General features: G+C 39.1%; 1 protein-coding gene and 1 pseudogene across 3 annotated transcripts in view; both read left to right on the top strand.

The window, feature by feature from the left end:
• Positions 1–16,627, top strand: part of NVL (nuclear VCP like) — a 104,455-nt gene that overhangs the window by 50,912 nt on the left and 36,916 nt on the right. For all 3 annotated transcript variants that reach the window (XM_007109731.4, XM_007109730.4, XM_055084046.1), the window contains exon 18: positions 1,480–1,579. In XM_007109731.4, the coding sequence (XP_007109793.1) occupies positions 1,480–1,579 (100 nt within the window). The remainder of the gene's footprint in view (positions 1–1,479; positions 1,580–16,627) is intronic.
• Positions 13,825–14,796, top strand: LOC102974491 (serine/arginine-rich splicing factor 3-like; annotated as a pseudogene).

Below are 16,627 nucleotides of genomic sequence, written 5' to 3'. Positions count from 1 at the left end.
AAACCGGGTTACCCTGCATCGGAAGTCGGACGCGCAACCACTGCGCCACCAGGGAAGCCCTCCCCACTTTTTTTTAAGGTTTTTTTTTTTTTTTTGATGTGGACCGTTTTTAAAGTCTCGATTTATTGAATTTGTTACAGTATTACTTCTGTTTCATGTTTTGGTTTTTTGGCCCCAAGCACGTGGGATCTTAGCTCCCGCACCAGGGATTGAACCCACACCCCCTGCACTGGAAGGCAAAGTCTTAACCACTGGACCGCCAGGGAAGTCCCGTCTTCCCCTTTTTTTTTTGTTAATTTGTAAGAGCTTTTTATATGTGATGGAAATTAGTCTGTTGTCCGATTATGTGTGTTGGTACTATTTTTCCCAGTTTTATCACTTATCTTTTTCTATTATATAAAATTTTATATATAGTAAAGTCTATCAGCCTTTTCCTGAAGTGATTGTGAGGTTTTTGTCTTGCTAAGGTAGGACAGTGTTTTGGGGTTTTTTTGTTTTTTGTTTTTTTAAAACCAGTACTTCTTTATTTTTTTGAGTCCTGGTTATAATTCTTTTAACCTCCTAACGGTTAATACTGTGTCTCCAAGGGGTGATAATAAGGTGCACCAAATTTTTTTTCTGGAGAAATCAGTATGTTAAACTCATTACCACCTCTGTACATAAAATTTATGTTGAAGAAAGGCAATTAATGACGAAAAGAAACACAGCACCACTTTTCTCATTTCCTACATTGTGCATTTTAAAAGTTTCTGCATTTAAGGGATAAACATCGCTCTATTCACCAACTCCCTGAACGTCTTAGATATTGCCCTGAGGTAGTTCAACTTTGTACTGCATGCTTCAAGGAAAAGAGAAAAGGCCTCAGTGTCCCAGCTGAAAGCTCTGGAATATCCAGTATCCTGGGGAGTCTGATCTGGCATTCAAAAGCTGAGTCTAGATTTGCCCAAAGGGAAATTCATTGTGGCTATTAGATCTTTTTTTTTTTAATTTATTTTATTGAAGTATAATTGATTTACAATGTGTTAATTTCTACTGTACAGCAAATTGATTCAGTTAGACACATATATTCTTTTTCATATTCATTTCCATTATGGTTTATCACAGGATATTGAATATAATTCTCAGCTCTTAGATCTTTGAATAGCTCAGAGGCATAAGACTGTGGGATCAGCTAAGCCTGAGATTGAATTTCATCTCTACCCTTATGTAGCTTTGAGACCTTGGACAAACAGCCCCTCTAAGCCTCAGTTTCCTCATCTGAACTGTGGATGATAGCAGGATTGCTGGGGAAGCACACTGATGAGAACATGTTATGCACAGTGCTTAGATACAGTGACTTCTCAGGAAACAATTGTTATATCTTTTGACAAAAGCTTTCATTCAAGTTAGCAAATGTATTATTTTGCATGGAAAAAAAAAAAACGGTGATGTATTTCTCTTTTATTGGGAGCTGATGTAGCTGTATTTATTTGTTTTTAGACAGGGGCAAGTGTCCGGGTGGTAAATCAGCTACTTACAGAGATGGATGGTCTGGAAACACGTCAGCAGGTTTTTATTATGGCAGCCACTAACAGACCAGGTAAGAAAGAAGAATATAAAACAGATGAGTCTAAAATCTTACAGTGTTTACAAACAATATAATTTATATATGTTCTAGTAAAGGAAGAGTAAGTTTGGGAAATCCCTTTTTGGTTCATAAGTTGGAATAAAACCTTAGAAAGCTTTTATGTAAGCTATAGTAAAAAAAAAAAAGCAGTATAACATTATTGCTTGGATTCTATAAGATTTTTTTCTGTGTTGGTGCGTAGAAAATTGTCTTGTTAGCAGAGAACGCTTGTAACATACACTTTTGACCACAAAGTATTATCAGAATTTATGTCCTATGGTTTCTCTCAAGCTTATAGGAGACAAGAACCAGTCTCTTTTTCACTGTATCTGAAGGTTAAAGATAGGTTTTTAAGGTTTTATACTAGAAGCATGTCCATATACCTGCACTTAACTATTTTTTAAAATTGTTAAAAAGCCTAAGTACTAGTGAGGGATTTAGAAAAATTCTCAAAACTTCAAAAGTATCGAAGGTGGCTTTTACTTTGGGTCCTCACTTCTCTTCATATTGTTTAATACTTTGCCATCCATATGAGCTGCTGTATCATAGCTGCTCCTGCATTGATATTTGTGTTAACTATGTCTACCGGCAATGACTTGGGACTTTAATTGCTTAAATGGATTTTTCAGTTTTCAAGCTGATGTAATTTTTCTTGTAAGTTAGTACAGATACTAAAACCTTCATGAATTATATACCATTTCATTTTAAAATGAAAAATCGAAAGGTTTGAATTAGACTATTATCTTTGAATTAGAAATACTCTTGAGTTAGGCAGAACTGGGTTTGAGTCCTGGCTCTAGCACTTCATATCTTACTGACTGTTCTCTTTCAACCCTAACTAGTGTATACCAACTGAGTAGATTATAATTCAGGTCTGACACTAACCACCTGAAGTTAATGTCAGAACCTGCAGGTTAAGGGGTCAGTTGTCTACAAGACTGCCCTACTTCAGATGCCAGATGCAAGTGGTGTCTCCAGGACACATGCACTTCTGACCAGCCTGCTACAAACTTGGGGATTCCCATCACCCCTTTCAGGTTCAGTCTTTTGCTAAAAAGACTAACAAAATGAAGAAAAGCACTGTACTTACAATTACAGTTTATTATAAAGGGTACACTTAGGGCTAGGTCTCAGAGGGAGTGCAGAGCTTCCATGCCCTCTCTCCATGAAGTCAGGGCACATCACCCTCCTGGCACATCACTGTGTTCATCAGCGAGGAGTCTCCCTCAAGTTTGATGTCCAGAGTTTTTATTGGGATTTTGTTATGTATCCATGATTGATTGACTCATTGGCCATGTGATTGAACTCAGTCTCCAGCCCCGACCTGCCTCCCCAGATGTCTGGCTCCAAGTTCCAACCCTCTAATCAGATGGTAACTCATTCTGGTAACCAGCCCCATCCTGAAGTTATCTGCAGGGCCAGCCTTGAGTCATCTCATTAGCACAACAAAGACACTCCTGTTACTCAGAAAGCTCTACCAGGAACCAGGGGCAAAGACCAAAAGTATTTATTCCTTATTATGCCACATTAATCCTGGGCATGTATTACTTCATCTTGCTAACCAGTACTTCTTCATCTATAAAATGAGGATAATAATACCTAATAGGCAGTATTGTCCCAAAGCTTAAGTGATATTGGTAACGTATCTATCATAGTGTGTGGCAGGTAGCTGCTTAGTATTATTATCATTATCATGAGCACTTTTGATATTAGCAGTCATTAGGCCATAAAATCAGAGAGTCATCCTAGAAGAAACCTTGAAGGTCTGTCAAATTTGGACAGAATCACATCCTACCTTTCCTGAGCAGCTACAGATTTTTCTAGCAGATTTCAAGAAGACAGTCTTTGGTGTGCTCTAATAACCTATTCTTTCTTTAACTGTACTCACCATTTTTCATAATTGTTTATTGTAAACACTCTTATCTTTTAGTTTAATCTCTGTAGATTAGAAAATAACAGGTACTTCAGTGTTACTCAAATAATAGGTCCTTCAATGTTACTACTAGGTTTTACTTAAATCCTTTCCTTCAAAAGGGTTCAGGTACATTACCTTTCCTCATGGGTTTTTTTTTTTTTTCCTCTGATCTCTTTATTCATCTTTGAATTCCTTAGGATTCTCCAGATTCTCCTTAGTTGTAAAACCCAGAACTGAGTACAGTAGCCTCTTGAGTTTAGCCAGTGAATGACAGGATGAATGTGGTACCTCTGTTTTGTTCTTTCCAGTGTTCTTGAGTATTGTCTTCCTCTCCACTATACCTCACCCATCCCTTTCTCCCCATAACAAACCCCATTACATTGAGGATCCACATAAATTTAAAAATAGATGTTTTAGATCTTTTCACTTGTATTGATGCCTATTTGGCAGTTCTGTTCCATTGTATTCTGTCCTGTGACATTTTGTTTGATTGTTTATAACTTGGATTCTGCTCAGCTTTGAGTAACCCCTTCTTGCCTGATGTCCTGGTCAGCTCTTGCTGCGTGGTGAACTAGTGCGATACTTCAGTGGCTTAAAATCACCATTTTTGCGTTGTTCATAATTTTTTAGGTCAGGATTCAGGGAGGGCTTGTCCAGGTGGTTCATCTCTGACCCACATGGCACCAGCAGGCATGGCTGGCTGGGCCCGAGGAGCCCCTTTCAGGGTCACTTGTTTACTCACGGCTGGTGCTTGGTGCGCCTCGGCGTTCTGCACACCCCCCCCAGCCCCTCCCCACCGCCAGCTGTCATCTTCCAAGGCCTCTCTGTGTGGCTTGGCTTCCATTAGAATGGTTCTCTGAGTACTCACGTTTCTTACTTGACAGCTGGATTCCAAGAGATAACGTGGAAGCTGCCATTCCTTTGAAGGCAAGGCCCAGAACAGACAAATTCTCTTGGTCAGGGCAGTGACAGGAAGGGCCAGATTCAAAAGGAGAGAAGTAGAAATGTAAAAAAAGGGGGAGTTATCTTTAATCCTTCTTATGTATATTTTTCTTTCATCACATTCTTTGTTTTATGGTGCAAGTTATACATTCCGCCTTACAGTTTGTTGTTGTAGGTCAGTCATATCAGTATAATTTTCTTTAGTCTCTCAGATTACTCCTTCACTCATCAGATATTTATTGAATTTTTATTATATGCCTGGTCTTACTGAGCTTTGGGAATTCAAAAGTTAACAATTCAGAAAAATTCTTTGCCTGCATGTATTCTGATTTGGGGCTGGGGAACAGGGGTTAAATAATAGACAATCAAATAAATAAAATAAAACAGGGTAAGAGGATGGAGAATGACTGGTGTATGGGGAGAGGAATGCTAATTAGATATCATAGTCCGGGAAAGCTTCGTCTTCAGAAGTAATGTCAGCCACGCACCCAAATAATGTGAAGTATCAAGCCATGCAAAAATCTGGGAGAAGGCATTCCAGGTAGAGAACAAACAATAAGTATCAAGGCCCTGAAGTGAGAACAAGTTTGGAGAACCAGCAAGAAGGCCAGTGCATCTAGAGTGAAAAGAGTTGGGGGGCAGTGATGGAGAAGTGCAAGGGGCCTTTTAGGCCACAGTAAGGGGTGTGGATTTTATTCTGCCATGAAGGATTTTTAAAAATAAATTTATTTATTTATTTATTTATTTATTTATTTATTTTTTGGCTTCATTGGGTCTTCATTGCTGTGCGCGGGCTTTCTCTAGTTGCGGCAGGCAGGGGCTACTCTTCATTGTGGTGTGCGGGCTTCTCATTGTGGTGGCTTCTCTTTGTTGCAGAGCACGGGCTCTAGGCATAACACGGGCTGCAGTAGCTGTGGCTCGCGGGCTCTAGAGCTCAGGCTCAGTAGTTGTGGTGCAGGGGCTTAGTTGCTCCACGGCATGTGGGATCTTCCCGGACCACCTGTGTCCCCTGCATTGGCAGGCGGATTCTTAACCGCTGCACCACCAGGGAAATCCCATGAACATTTTTTGAGTGGGGGAGTGAAGTGATCTGATTTTCTTTTTCTTTTTATAAAATATGTGACTTTTTTTTTTTACTTTGTATTTTGAAACAATTATAAATTCACAAGAAATTAGAAAAATAATGCACAGAAGTTCCATGTACCCAGTTTAACTCAATTGTTACATTTTACATAACTGTGGTACAAAAAACCAGGAAATAGACATTTGTGTAATTTGTCTATTTTTTTGCCATTTTAGCACACGTGTAGATTCATGTGATCACCACTGCAGTCAATACAAGAACTATTCCATCACCACAAAGGTGTCCCTCATGCTATCCTTTATAGTAACAACTACCTCTCTCCCACCATGTCTAACTCAGAGCAACCGCTAATGTGTTCCCCATCTCTATAATTGTGTCACTTTCAGAATTTTATATAAAAGTAATCATACAAAATGTGACCTTTTAGGTTGGCTTTATTCACCTATTCTTACACCCTTGAAATCTATTCAAATTCTTATGTGTGTCAATAGATTGTTCCTTTTCAGTACTGGGTAGTATTCTGTGGTGTGGAGGTTCTAGTTTGTTTAACCATTCTCTTCTGCGGGCATTATGATCGTTTCCAGTTTTTGACTGTTTCATATAAAGCTACTCTGAACATCTACGTATAGGTTCTTATGTGGACATAAAGTTTCATTTCTTTGGGATAGATGCCCAGGTGCATGATTGCTGGGTCATATGTTAAGTATATGTTCAGTTTTTTAAAGAGGTTGTCAAAGTCTTCCTGAGTGGCTATAATTTCTATCAGTAATGCTAAGGGAGATTCAGTTTCTTTGCATCTTTGCTGGTGTTTTGTATTGTCACTGTTTTTATTTTATCTTTTCCAAGAGATGTATAGTGATATCTCATCATGGTTTTATTTGTATTTCTCTGATGGCTGATAAGAACTTCTTTTCATGTGTTTCTTTGCCATTCTTGTATCTTCTTCAGTGAATTGTCTCTTTGTGTCCTTTGCCCATTTTCTAAAATTGGAATGTATTGTTGAGTTTTGAGAGTTCTGTATATATTCTAGATGTGAGTCCTTTGTCAGATATGTAATTTGCAACTTTTTGTCCCAGTTTGTGTCTTGTCTTTTCATCTTCTTAATCGTAGAGATCCAAATTATTAATATTTCCTTTTATATATTACACTCTGCGGACCTTTTCTAAAATCTGGTTTTCAAAACTATGTCCCAAAGATTTTTCTCCACTGTTTTCTTCTAAAAATTTTATGGTTTTATGTCTTACATTTAAACCTATGATCTATTTTTAGGTAACATTTATTATGTCAGGCTCAAAGTTTAGGTCGAGTGGTTTTTTTCCTATGGGTATCCAATTGCTCCACCATCGTTCACTGAAAAGACTATTGTACCTTTTTCAAAAATCAGTTGGTAAATACTAGCAATGAACAATTGGAGTTTGAAATTAAAAACACAATACCATTTATATCTGCACCAAAAAGAAAGAAAGAAACAGAGACAGACAGACTTAGACTTAGGTATAAATCTAACAAAATATGTACAAGATCTATATGAGGCAAACCTTGACGCGCTGATGGAAGAAATCAAAGAAGATCTGAATAAATGGAAAGATATTCCTTGTATATTATAGGAAAACACAGTACTGTCAAGACGTCAGTCTTCCCAATTTGTTTTGTAGATTCAAAGCAATCCTAGTCAAAATCCGAGCGAGTTTTTTTTGTGAATATCAACAGATATTCTGAAGTTTATATGGAAAGGCAAAAGACCCAGAAGAGCCACCACAGTATTGAAGGAGAGAATAGAGTTGGAGGACTGACACTACCCAACTTCAAGACTTACTGTAAAGCTACAGTAGTCAAGAGAGTGTAGGGGACTTCCCTGATGGCCTAATGGTTAGCATTCTAGGCTTTCACTGCTGTGGCCTGGGTTCAATCCCTGCTCGGGGAACTGAGATCCCACAAGCCGTGTGGGGCAGGCAAAAAAAAAAAAGAGTGATTTATTTAAAAAAACAAAAAAAGTGTAATATTGATGAAAGAATAAGGTAAATAAATCAATGGAACAAAACAGAGGCCAGAAATAGACCCGCACAAATACAGTCGACTGATCTTTGACAAAGGAGCAAAGGCAACACAACGGAGAAAGGACAGTCTTTTCAACAAATGGTGCTGCAACAACTGCACACTCACATGCAAAAAAAAAAAAAAAAAAAAAAAAAAAAATCTAGACACAGACCTTACGCCTTTTACAAAAATTAACCAGAAATGGTGTTCTTAACCTTGGGGATCTGTGGTTAGAATTTAGGGGGTCTATGAACCTGAATGTGAAAAACTTTGATCTCAGTTTCACCAACCCCTAACTGAAATTTAGCATCTCCTTGAATTATGAATGTTGGCAACGAGCCAAAGTAGTGTCTGCAGCTGTCAACCAGTAAAATCATAGCTATTTCTCTATCACCTCACAGTCTTTGCAGATATCACAAAATACTGTTTATACCCATACTACTCCAAAATTACAATTCTATCAGACCTGCTGCTTAAGGTCTGCCTGAGTCCAAATAATCATAATTATCGTGTGAGCACTTGTATTCCAGCCACTGCAGTGAGTGCTTCCCATGTTCTGTCAGGTAATCCTCACAGTAAAGCTCACAGTAATTAGTAGATTCTAATTAGTTTGCCACCAGATAAGTTAGCAGTGGCAAAACCAAGATTTGACCCTCAGGCACCCACCGAATTATATTTTCTTTAAAGCACAAGTTCATTTCCTCTACATTCTGTACCATAGTCACCTCTGCATACTGAAGTTTGTTTTGTTATGTCTCAGATTTTGAACAGTGTTTGTTTTGTGTGACACGGCTCTGGTAAATTGACAGACTCCATAAGAGAATGGCCATAATAAGCCTCGAGGTTGTGGATCCAGTTGGTGAATGGCATGAAAAAGAAAAACGCACACAGGGAGATATCAGTTAAACATCAAATGACACCGAAAAGCTTATAACAAAGACTGTTGGTCCTCTGCGTCCCCCAGCCCCCATCCCAGAGGCTTCTACTGGTAAAATCCTTGAGCTATTTTTTTTTTGCCATGTTTCCTCCATATTTTCAAATAATATGCTCATACTGCTATGTCTTAACACTTTCACACACTACCCATTAACTTTTCAACGAATGAAGATTCATTATCTTACATTCACCCTTTCTCCACACACATAGCCCAGCCCACCATCACTGCCACACCATGCACACCATCTGTTCTTGCCACTCCAGCCTCCCAATATTATAATATAGATTTATTACAACTTTTGGTTAAATCACTAGTCAACACTTACGTTACTATGACTTTGAAAAAATTTCTCTCTGCTGACCCAAGAATCACACTGTGATTAGGTTTCCTTCTCCTAAAACCTTTTTATTCTTAGATTTAGTAACCCTAATTTTTTTCTTTTGCTTTGTTTTCTGTGTTGCCATTCTTCATCAACTATGTTATACATCAGTCAGTATTATTTATCTAGATGATGTATCAATTCCATTTGACGTTTTGTTTGTTTTTGGAGACCTCCCTTCTGGAGCTTTCTATCCTCATGCTCCAATCTGGACTGGTGCCATCTAGGTCTGTGATATAAATGGCTGTCATTTCAGGACTTCCCTTTCCTGCTTTCCTTTGTTTTGCACTGTTTCTGATCTTATGTTTGTCTCTTGGTTTACTCTTCCATTTTGCTAGAGCTTATCTTTCAGTGGCTTTCTTAAGAAAGGTCATGTAGGAGGTAAATTTTTTTTGAATTCTTATATATGTGAAAATATCTTTATTCTAGTCTCATTATTGATTGGTAGCCTGGCTGGATATAGAATTTTGAGTTGAAAATTTTGTTTTTTTGTAAATTGTAGGCATTGCTTTTTTTCTTTTAAAAGTTCTATGTCATTCTGATCCTTTTTTTTTTGAGGTACGTGGGCCTCTCACTCTTGTGGCCTCTCCCGTTGCGGAGCACAGGCTCCGGACGCCCAGGCTCAGCGGCCATGGTTCACGGGCCTAGCCAATCCGCAGCATGTGGGATCTTCCCGGACCAGGGCACGAACCCGTGTCCCCTGCATCGGCAGGCGGACTCTCAACCACCGCGCCACCAGGGAAGCCCCATTCTGATCCTTTTTATGTGACTTTTTTGTTTGTTTCACTTGTATGCTTCGCACTTAGTGGGTTTTAAACCTCTTGAATTGATCTACTAGAGTTCTTCTTTTCACCTATTTTCCATCTCTGTCTTTATCCTTTTCCCCTAATTTTTGAGGTACTGATTTTTAGGAAGTAAATTAAAATCCTGTCCTCTCACCATTCTACCTCTGGTTGTTCTGAGGAACTGTGACAGCCTTCTTCTAACGTGTGGTATACCAAAGTCCATACCCTGTTCTGGAAATAAACCAGTTCCCTGTGCTCAGCCAGAGGAGATGGAGCTCCTGGTACAAATTACATCTTGAGCACAGATGCCCTAAATTTAACTCTCCTGTACACATCTTTGCATTGCATTCTTCAGATACCAAGTCCTATAAAGGATGTTCTCATTTGAGGAACAGTTCCCACTTAACCCCTGTCTAGCTGGTTAAAAACACTCCTGAGCAGCAACGCATAGGTTATGTAACCCAAATGGCCACACTAGCTTATTACTTTTTCTTCTATTGAGTAGGTGTCTATTTCTTACCAGTAGCAATTCAGTATCTAGAATGAGTTTCTGCTCTCCATATATGGTGCAGTCCAAAAAATAAGTAAATTGTGATGTGTAAGCTTCATCTAGGCAAGGAGTAAGTCTGCAGTCTTATATTTGAGAGAGAGCTTCAGGTTCAGGGTTTCTACCTATTGTAAGCCCACAGTTGTTTGTCAGATGAAAGAGTGGGTGACTTAAAAGAAGATACTGATTTTATTATAGTAAGATATTCAGCCACTTAAGTACCAAGTCAAATGCAATGCTCCCTTACCTATTTATTCTGAATGGCCTTGGATTATGGTTGAATGCTTCTTGAAGGCAATTGAACAATGACTTGGTGCCATGGTCAAGCCAGTATATCTTGCCCTTTGGTAAGTACTGCCCTTATAAAATTAACATAGGCCCTGGCATTACTTCTGCTGATATACAGGTACCCTGGTGCATCCTAGAACTCAGTAAATATTTGTTTATGAATCATAAGAAGAGATCTACTTCTGATTCATGAAGGCTGTCTGATCTTACAATAACTTTTATTTCACTGGACATATTGATAATCTCTTTAGTCTGAGGATCTAATTTTTTAAAAAAAACAGCTTTATTTAGATACGTGGTGTACCATAAATTTTCCCCGTTTTAAGTATACAATTCAGTGGTTTTGCGTATATTTACAGAGTTGTGCAGCCATACCAATAATCTGATTTTAGAACATTAGAACATCACCCTAAGAAGAAAATCTGTGTCTCTTAGCAGTCACTCCCTATTCTTCCCCCACTGCCAGCCCTAGGCAACCACTAGTCTACTTTCTGTCTCTGTAGATTTCCCTAGTCTGGATATTTTATGTAAATAGAATCATACAGTATGTGGGCTATTGTATCTAGCTTCCTTCACTCAGCATGCCTTCAAGTTTCATCCATGGTATAGAATGTATCAATACTTCATTCCTTTTTATTGCTGGATAATACTCCAGTGTATGGATATACCACATACTATTTATTCACCAGTTGATGGACATTTAGGTTGTTTGTACTTTTTAGCTGTTATGATAATGCTGCTATGAACATTCATGTACAAGTTTTTGTTTGGATATATGTTATAATTTATCTTAGGCAGATACCCGAGAGTGGAATTGCTGGGTCACACGGTAACTCTATGTTTACCATTTTGAGAAACTGCCAAATTCTTTTCCGAAATGTCTGAATCGTTTTATATTCTCACTAGTAATTGTGACAAGGCAGTGTATGAGGCTTCCAATTTCTCCACATCCTCACCAACACCTGTTATCGTTTGTCTTTTTTATTATAGCCATGTAGTAGATGTGAGGAAGTATTTCATTGTAGTTTGATTTGCATTCCCCTGATAATTAACGATGCTGAACATCTTTTCTTTTGCTTGTTGGCCGTTTATATATCTTCTTTGGAGAAATGTCTGTTTGAATCCTTCCCCCAGTTTTTAATTGGGTTAATGCCTTCTTGTCATTGAGTAGTAAGAGTTCTTTATTTATTCTAGATACAAGTCCATAATCAGATATGTGATTAGCATATATATTTTCTCCCAATCTGTGAGTTGTCTGTTTACTTTCTTGATGGTATCATTTGAAGAACAAAAGTTTTAAATTGATAAAGTTCAATTTATTTATTTCTTTTTTCAATCACATGTACTTTTGATGTCATACCTAAGAAATCACTGCGTAACCCAGGGTCATGTTTTCTTACAAGAGTTTTAAACTTTTAGTGCTCACGTTTAGGTCTTTGGTCCACTTTGAGTTAATTTTTTGTATGTTGTGAAGAAGGTGTCCATTCATCCTCTTGTGTGTGGATAGTCACGTGTCTCAGCATCCTTTGTTGCAAAGACTGATCTTTTCCCCATAGAATTGTCTTGGCACCATTGTTGAAAATTGAGGGTCCATTTGTAACAAAATACTGTTTTCCTAAAGTTGAAGGTTGCTACCATTAGCTCTTAAATTTTAGCCTTCTTTTGGTCCTTAATAGAATAGTAGCTGCTTTTTAATCAGCAGATCTGAGGGAGAGTTCCTCCTCTTCGGGCATCTGTCTCATTTGTAAGTGAATGGATTTTGTCCTTAGATCTTTGGAATTGTCGGTGACTTCTTCATTGCAAAGATAAGAATTGTTATCTTGAGTCTTCCACCTAAAATTCTGACACAATTAGGTAGGGAACCACTTAGGAAGCTGTAAAAATAATCTAAGTGCTGCAAGGTGCTTTGAACCAGGTGACACCTGGGAATGTAGAAGGAATCTGAATATACTGTGTCATACAGTTGATAGGATTTGCTAATGGATTGGATATAGATGTGGGAGAATGGAATCAAATATGACTCCAAGTTTTAGGCCTGAAAAACTGGAAGGATGAGTTGCCATTAACCAAGATGGGAAGAACAATGGTAGGGCCCTGTTTGGGGAGGTGATGGGAAAAGATCTGGATCTCAGTCTTAAATATGCCGTGTTTAAGATGCCTATTAGTGAAACAGAATTGTCAAGTGTGAGCCAGCTTTTCTTTGAGAAAAGGTGTAATACATAGAATTTTGTAACAGCTTTTGGAGGAGCATAGTTTAAATCATCTAACACATATATACACACACACACTTTATGGTATATAGATTACTCAGGATGCTTTTTACTGTAAATAAAATAAGTAAATAATTTCTTAAAATAATAAACAAAATACTAAATGGGATGTTGTCAGAGAATTTAAATGATTATAAAAGTCCTAAACTAAGAATGCTTTCTAAGTACAGTTGGGATTCTTTATGTCAAGCTTTATTTTGGGGCATGCAGATCTGGCTTTAAGATCTCTGTTTGTATATTTAGTATAAAAGATGTTTTCACAGCCTGGTATTGGCATAGACATAGACATATAGATCATTGGATAGTAGAATTAAAAAATGTTTCCACAAATATCTGGACAATTGATTTTTTTTTAATAGAGCACAAAGGCAATACAGTGGAAAAAGGATAGCCTTTTCAATAGTGCTGGAACAGTTGGATATCCATATGCAAGAAAAATGAACTTTAATCCCTATCTTTTACCATATGCAAAAATCAACCCAAATGAATCAAAGACCAATGAAAACCCAAAGCTATAAAACTGCTGGAAGAAAACACAGGAGAAAATTTTTTCTATCTTGGATTAAGCAAAGATTTCTTAGATGGATAAATTGAACTGCTCTTCAAAATATGCCAGTAAGGGAATACAGAGACGAACCACAGACTGAGAGAAAATACTTGCAAAGTATATTATTTGTTAAAGAATATATAATGAACTCAACAACACAACTCAAAACTCAACAACAAAAAAGACATTAAAAATAGGCAAAAGATTTGTACAGACACCTCACCATAGAAAGAATACAGGTGGCAAGTAAACACATGAAAAGGTGCTCAACATCATTAGTCATCAAGGAAATGCAAATTAAAGCCTCAGTGAGATATCACTGCAAACCTTAGAATGACTGACTAAAATGAAAAAGACTAAATATAGGCCATTTCATGGACGCTGGGTTTGCGAGAGCATCTGCGGGTGCCCGGCGGGAGGGGACCGGAAAGACCCAGCTGAGGGTGTGTGGATTTGAGCCTCTGCGTTTCTAGCCCAGGATCTCAAAATGCATCGTGATTCCTGTCCATTAGACTATAAACTTTATGTAGGTAATCTTAGAAACAGTGGTAGTGACCGAATTGGAACAAGCTTTTGGCTATTGTGGACCCATCCAAAGTGTGTGGGTTGCTAGAAACCCTCCTGGCTTTGCTTTTGTTGAATTTGAAGATCCCAGAGAGGCAGAGCTAGATGGGAGAACGCTTTGTGGCTGCCGAGTAAGAGTGGAACTGTTGAATGGTGAAAAAAGAAGTCGAAATCTTGGCCCACCTCCTTCTTGGCGTCGTCACCCTCAAGATGATGATGATGATGATGATTTTTTTTAATTTAATTTATTTTTGGCTGCATTGGGTCTTCGTTGCTGCAGGCAGGCTTTCTCTAGTTGAGGTGAGCGGGGGCTACTCTTTGTTGCGGTGCGCAGGCTTCTCATTGCGGCGGCTTCTCTTGCTGTGGAGCACAGGCTCTAGGCGCGCGGGCTTCAGTAGTTGTGGCACGTGGGCTCAGTAGTTGTGGCTCGTGGGCTCTAGAGTGCAGGCTTAGTAGTTGTGCTGCATGGGCTTAGTTGCTCTGCGGCATGTGGGATCCTCCTGGACCAGGGATCGAACCTGTGTCCTCTGCATTGGCAGGTGGATTCTTAACCACTGTGCCAACAGGGAAGTCCCTCAAGATGACTATTGAAGGAGGAGGCCTCCCTTGCTGCAGAGCCACAGATCTCCAAGACCGAGAACCTTCTCCTACAGCTGGAGCAGGTCCCTTTCTAGAGATAGGAGAAGAGAGAGAAATCGCCGTCCTGGGAGAGAAATCACAAGCTGTCCCGAACTTTCTCTAGGTCTCGTAGCCTATCTAGGTCAAATGAAAAGAAATAGAAGACCAGTTTGCAAGAGGAGTGTTGTACAGGAAATAACTTCATTTGACAGGAGTATGTACAGAAAATTCAAGTTTTGTTTGAGAATTCATAAGCTTGGTGCATTTCTTTTTAAATAAATTTATTTATTTTTGGCTGCATTGGGTCTTCATTGCTGCACACGGGCTTTCTCTAGCTGTGGCAAGTGGGGGCTACTCTTCGTTGTGATGTGCGGACTTATTGCGGTGGCTTCTGTTTTGCGGAGCACGGGCTCTAGGCGCGCAGGCTTCAGTAGTTGTGGCATGCAGGCTCAGTAGTTGTGGCTCGCGGGCTCTAGAGCGCAGGCTCAGTAGTTGTGGCACACGGGCTTAGTTGCTCCATGGCATGTGGGATCTTCCCAGACCAGGGCTCAAACTCGTGTCCCCTGCATTGGCAGGCGGATTCTTAACACTGCGCCACCAGGGAAGTCCAAGCTTGGTGCATTTTTAAGATGTTTTAGCTGTTCACATTTGTCTGTCTGTTGGCACAGTGACGCATAAAGGTGTAATTCTCTATGGTTTGAAATGGACTATATGAGGCATGTCATATCAAGAATTGTTACTTTACAATGTTCCCTTAAGCAAAATTGAATTTGCTTTGAATTTTAGTCTTGTGTAGACTGATAATAAATCTTCAACTCCTGCCCAGCTAAAGTATGATGTTTAATATTATGGAAACAAAACTGGCAAAAATTGAAAAGACTTTTTCCATAGCTGGGATATGGTATGCAGCTGTAGTTAAGCAAGCAGTCTTTAAAACCTGCTGTGAACACAAGCCAGCAGGTAAAAATTAAAGCTGCACCCTTAAACTAGATTAGAGGTTTAAAAATTCCACTAGTGTTCACACTGGACAAGAGGTTGTCCAGTTGGTGTAGAATCGAAGAAGTTTCAAGAAATTGGTTTACCTTTGCTTTAGGTCAGAAGTTCCTTCTGTGATTGCTGTATGTGAATACATAACTCTTTGTAACATTATTTATTTGGAAATTTGAGACTATTTAAGATACCAGTGTACTGCCAGTTTAAGGGTACATTGTAGAGCTGAACTTTGAGTTGCTGTGCCAGATTTTTTTTCATGCTGTCATTTGTTATATGTTTTGTGAGAATCCTTGGGATTAAAGTTTTGGTTACAAATTGTTGTTTAAACTGAAAGCCTAGTTTTCCTTGCAAAACTAAAATTTGAGCTTGGTACCAAGTCCAGGTATAACATTCCTATTGGAAGCCATACTTATATTTTCTTGTAAAGTACTTCTTTTTTTTTTTTTAATTTTTTTTTTTTTTTTTTTTTTTTTTTTTGCGATACGCGGGCCTCTCACTTGTTGTGGCCTCTCCCTTTGCGGGGCACAGGCTCCGGACGCGCAGGCTCAGCGGCCATGGCTCACGGGCCCAGCCGCTCTGCGGCATGTGGGATCTTCCCGGACCGGGGCACGAACCCGTGTCTCCTGCATCGGCAGGCGGACTCTCAACCACTGCGCCACCAGGGAAGCCCTGTAAAGTACTTCTGAAAATAAAATATTAGCATAACTTTAATAGTTGAACCCACCATTACCATAATTCTTGTCCCATAGAAGGCAGTTGGTTACACAAATCTTATTTTGTAAGAAACACAGTTGCGGCTTTTGAAGCGAAGGGAGTTTTTGGTCATCCACCTAAGTGATGATACATTTTTAGGAGTAGAAGCCAGTTCAATGTCCATGATATTCCGTGATCACCATTTTAAGGTATAGCCACCTAATACATTATAATCCAAAGTTGCCTGTAAAAAAAAAAAAAAAAAGGCTTTTATCATTAGCATGAAAGCTTTACACAAAGCTTTAAAAATTGCTTCCAGGGGCTTCCCTGGTGGCGCAGTGGTTGAGAGTCCGCCTGCCGATTCAGGGGACACGGGTTCGTGCCCCGGTCCGGGAAGATCCCACATGCCGCAGAGCGGCTGG

This window comes from Physeter macrocephalus, chromosome 4 (assembly GCF_002837175.3).
Source record: "Physeter macrocephalus isolate SW-GA chromosome 4, ASM283717v5, whole genome shotgun sequence".
In the NCBI taxonomy this organism is placed as follows: Eukaryota; Metazoa; Chordata; class Mammalia; order Artiodactyla; family Physeteridae; genus Physeter; species Physeter macrocephalus.
The sequence above is the reverse complement of the archived record's forward strand: the minus strand, read 5'-3'. Positions and strand labels throughout refer to the sequence as shown.